Below are 4,667 nucleotides of genomic sequence, written 5' to 3'. Positions count from 1 at the left end.
ATGTAAGTGAATTTTTGTGAAAAGTGACGTTAACTAGTGCATCGTGCGTTGTTACTCATAGTTTCGAAAAACTTAGTGACTTATGTTGTTTATGATTTCGTTAAGGTAACGTTAAGTGGCAGTTTTGACTATTAGTGTATATTTCTTCAAAGTGGTAATATATTCATACCCGTGACAGTAAGTGTTAGTGATTTATTGACATGGTTTTATTGATTCAGTGATTTAGTGACGTAATGTTTTTGATTCGGTGATTTAGTGAAGTGTTTTTGATTCGGTGATTTAGTGACGTGTTATTGTTTCGGTGATTTAGTGACGTGTTATTGATTCGGTGATTTATTGCCCTAGTACTTAAGTGATTCGGTGAATAGACCTCAGGTTCAGGTTCAGGTTCCGGGGTGAGGCATAGCCTTTACAACGGCGCCTTGAAGGGATAATAATTTAATAATTCTGCGTTTAGCCATTGGTGATTCAGTGTTTTAGCGATAGTGATTCGGTGACAGTGACAAAGTGCTCGTAGTGGATCAAAAGTGCTTTTTATGATCCACCATGTCTTTCAATGCAGGGAAGTTTTTTGAGGACCCTCGGGGGCACCTCTTATCGTTGAGAGATGCCAAGAAAAATGACTTGCGAAAGATTGCTGAACAAGCAGGGATTCCTGTATTGCCCTCCATGGTGAAAGCGGAACTGCTGGGTAGAGTTTTGGATTTCCTGGTAGCCAAAGCTTCCGTTTCATCAGAAGAAACTGCTCCCCTTCGGCCCCTTACGTTAGGGAGAGGTGAAGCTAAGGCTATAGAGGATCCAGAATTGGTGAAGCTTAAGTTGCAGCTTGAGTTGGAGAGAGAGAAAAAGGCAACTCATCAAGCTGAATACGAGCAGAAAGAAAGGATGATAGCCTTGGAACGACGGGAAAGAGAAGAAAAGATACAAATGGAGAGACAGCTGGCCAGTATCAGGTTGAACGAGAAAGGCAAAGAGAGAGAGCTTGGCGAATGTTTTTCCCTCACTAAGGCTCTTAAACTACTACCACCGTTTGATGAAAAAGAACCAGACGTGTTCTTTGGTATTTTTGAGGACACAGCCACAACCTTGCATTGGCCAAAAGAACAATATGTTCTACTCATTCGGAGTGCACTGAAAGGTAAGGCTGCTCATATAGCTTCGAAAATGTTAGAGGAACGAGATTACTATGTCCTAAAGAAAGCTGTCCTTGATGCCTATACCATTACAGCTGAAGGGTATAGGCAAATGTTCAGGAACTCCATCAAAGGAACCACCCAAACTTATTTGGAATTGTTTCAGGTCAAATTAAAACAGTTTAGAAAATGGCTAGAATCTGAAAACATAACTACCTTTGAACAATTACAGAACTTAATGGTACTAGAGGAGTTTTTGAGGAGGATTCCTTCCAACATTTCTATGTACATCAGAGAACGGCAGGAGAAGGAGGGGAAGAAGGCGGCTCTTCTTGCTGATGAATATCACCTCATCCATAAGGTAAAGAAACATAACTCTACAGATCAGGCAAGTATTAATATTTATTGTTCCTTCTGTAAACAGAAGGGACATGCCATTAAAGACTGTCCTAACCCCCGATGTCAATTTTCTAAGGTTATGCAGCCTTCTCAGCAAACAGCAGGGAACAGACCAGAGACTACTCAGAGCAAAAACCAAAGAAGGATTGCTCTCCATTGTTCTCAAGTCACAAATGACTTCTCTGATTTCCTTTGCTCTGGTACTGTCAATAATTACCCTGTAAAGTTGTTAAGGGACACAGGATCGTCACAAACTATAGTAAGTGGTAAATTGAAACCTCTGACTCAGCCTACTAATAAATATGTTACCATCACTGATCTATCCAGTAAATTAGTGTTACCTCTGGTTAATATGCATATAGATTGCCCTTACTTTACTGGAAGAACCGAAGTAGCCTTACTGGATAGAGAATTGCCTTGTGAGAAAGCTGATATTCTGTTAGGAAATGATTTAGCTGAAGGAACTGTCTTACCTAATCTCATTATTTCTCAACCAGGGTGTGTTATAGAAAATGAGCAGAACCAACAGGAAGTTCTACCTTGCCAAGCCACCACTCGTTCTGCTGCTACTAAAGCTGCAATTGGAGTTCCCACTGATGACGACACCTCAAACTCCTTACCAGACTTGGTTGGTCTCCATCATGATGAATTCGTCAATCTTCAGAGATCAGATGATAGCCTTAAGGGATGCTTCAATAAGGTTGAAAATCCCTCGGATAAGAGCCATAAGTTACCCTTATTTTATCTAGAGAATAATATCCTCATGCGTCATTACAGGTCTCCTACACTGACTGAGAAAGACTCGTGGCGCGACTGTCATCAACTGGTTGTACCTGGCAGCCTTCGATCTTCAATTATGAAATTAGCCCACTCTGCTGAGAGTCATCTAGGCATCACGAAGACATACAGGCGCCTCCTAGAAGATTTCTACTGGCCCAGAATGAAGATGGACGTAAAGAGTTTCGTAGAGAGGTGTCATGTGTGCCAAGTTACCGGAAGACCTAATGAAAAGATACCACCAGCCCCTCTAGTGCCCATTGTGGTCCCTAGTACACCTTTTGATAAAATAATTATAGATTGTGTTGGGCCTTTGCCAAAAACTAGCCGGCGTAATGAATATATACTAAGTGTTCTTAGCCCCACTACTAGGTTCCCTCTAGCATTTCCACTTAAAAATATCTCTGCTAGAAACATTATCCAACAACTGATAAAAGTTTTTACATTGTTTGGTTTTCCTAGGGAACTTCAATGCGATAGAGGTACCAACTTTACCAGTACTTTGTTCCAGAGTGCTCTCCATCAATTTAATATCTTTAATGTTTTCTCTTCAGCCTATCATCCTCAATCCAATGGGGCCTTAGAGAGAGTTCATCAGACTCTAAAGAACTTGCTACGACGATATGGAATGGAAACGGAGAAGGAATGGGATGAAGACATCGACTTACTTCTGTACATACTTCGGAGCGTACCAAATGAGTCTACAGGAGTTTCTCCATTTGAGATGATGTTTGGACGAAGACCCAGGTCAAACCTCAGCATGATAAAAGAACAGATACTAAAAGGTTCTAGGAAAGAAAATCAGGTAAGCCTTCCCCAATACTTGAAGTCCTTGGAGGAGAAGCTGTTGCATATCCATGCCTTCGCTCGAAAGAACTTGCAGCATGCTCAAGAGCTTATGAAGGATAGATATGATAAGAAGGCAAAGGTAAGAGAGTTTAAGTGTGGAGATAAGGTGCTGGTATATCACTGCGTACCTGGCTCTCCCTTGAGAGAGAAATTCATGGGACCTTATAAGATTATCAGGCGGACCACAAAAACAAACTATGTTATTGCAACTCCTGACAGACGTAAGCCAACTCAGCTTGTACATGTGAACTTGATAAAACCCTATCATGAATCTACCACAGGTATAGTTAATCATGTAATTCATGACTTTAAATCTGCCAAGCAGAGTTTGTCACTAACGCCTCTTAATCACAGGTCACAGAATGAGATGCAGAATGAGGTGCAGACTCCTACCAAGGTTGGTACAGACGTGAGCCACGAGGATGACGAGACTGATTTCAGTGTGAAGTCGACTTTGTCTTGGAAGGACATGAACAATTCGGAAATTCTAAAGTCCCTTCCACGGTTCCTAGACTGTTCACCAAATCAAAAGAAAGACTTAAGTATACTCATTAGCAAGTATGCATCAATTTGTTCAGATAGGCCTGGAAGTTGCACCAAAGTAAAGCATGATTTAGTACTAGAACCTAATACAAACCCCATCAGACAATCTTTTTACAGGGTATCTCATCGCCATCTGCCTATCTTGAAACAGGAAGTGGAATACCTGCTGGAACATAACCTCGCTAAGCCCAATACATCCCCATGGGCTTCTCCATGTATTCTGGTAAGGAAAGCCAACAATACCTACCGTTTGTGTACTGATTATAGAAAACTTAATTTAAAGACTGTAAAAGACTCTTACCCGTTGCCCAGAATAACCGATATAATAGATTCTGTCAGTAATGCCAAATATTTAACTCAAATAGACCTTCTGAAAGGCTATTACCAGATAAAGCTAACCGAAAGGGCCAAAAAAAGCTTCAGCATTCATCACTCCTTTTAGTTTATTTGAATATAATGTATTACCATTTGGCCTAACCAATGCCCCAGCTACATTTCAGAGGACTATGCAAGACATCATCAGGGGTCTCCCCCATGTACATGTGTACCTGGACGACATTGTCGTAGCAACCACTACCTGGGAAGAACACATGAGAATACTAACTTCCCTCTTCGAAAGATTAAGAGAGGCAAACTTGACCATCAACCTTGCAAAGAGCTCCTTTGGTAAAGGTCAGGTAACTTATCTCGGTCACATCATAGGCAGTGGCACTATTGTTCCTAAGGATGTGAACATTAGTGCCATCCAGGAATATCCAGAACCAAGGAATAGGAAAGAGCTTAAGACATTTCTAGGCATGGTATCATACTATTCCCGATTTTGCCCTAATTTTTCAACAATCACTGCCCCACTTTTTGCTCTAACTTCAACCAAAGTACCCTTTAAGTGGACATGTAATCATAACAGGGCCTTTGGTCAGCTAAAACTATTTATGGTTTCCAAGCCACTTCTACAAGCTCCTGACT

The 4,667-nt window shown here is 41.1% G+C and overlaps 1 protein-coding gene across 1 annotated transcript; it reads left to right on the top strand.

The window, feature by feature from the left end:
- The first annotated feature begins 457 nt into the window (after nt 1-457).
- Nucleotides 458-3,672, top strand: LOC137622177 (uncharacterized). The gene is made up of 2 exons (XM_068352615.1): nt 458-3,114; nt 3,513-3,672. Exons 1-2 carry the CDS (start codon nt 547-549, stop codon nt 3,522-3,524), a joined length of 2,580 nt encoding a protein of 859 aa, XP_068208716.1. The 5' UTR covers nt 458-546; the 3' UTR covers nt 3,525-3,672.
- Nucleotides 3,673-4,667: the final 995 nt, after the last annotated feature.

Source organism: Palaemon carinicauda, chromosome 29 (genome assembly GCF_036898095.1).
Source record: "Palaemon carinicauda isolate YSFRI2023 chromosome 29, ASM3689809v2, whole genome shotgun sequence".
NCBI classification, from domain to species: Eukaryota; Metazoa; Arthropoda; class Malacostraca; order Decapoda; family Palaemonidae; genus Palaemon; species Palaemon carinicauda.
Note: the sequence above shows the minus strand (reverse complement) of the source record. Positions and strands in the feature narration are given on the sequence as shown.

What these genes read in the sequence shown, in the direction of transcription:
- LOC137622177 (XM_068352615.1), top strand. Translation starts at nt 547, where the DNA reads ATGTCTTTCAATGCAGGGAAGTTTTTTGAGGACCCTCGGGGGCACCTC.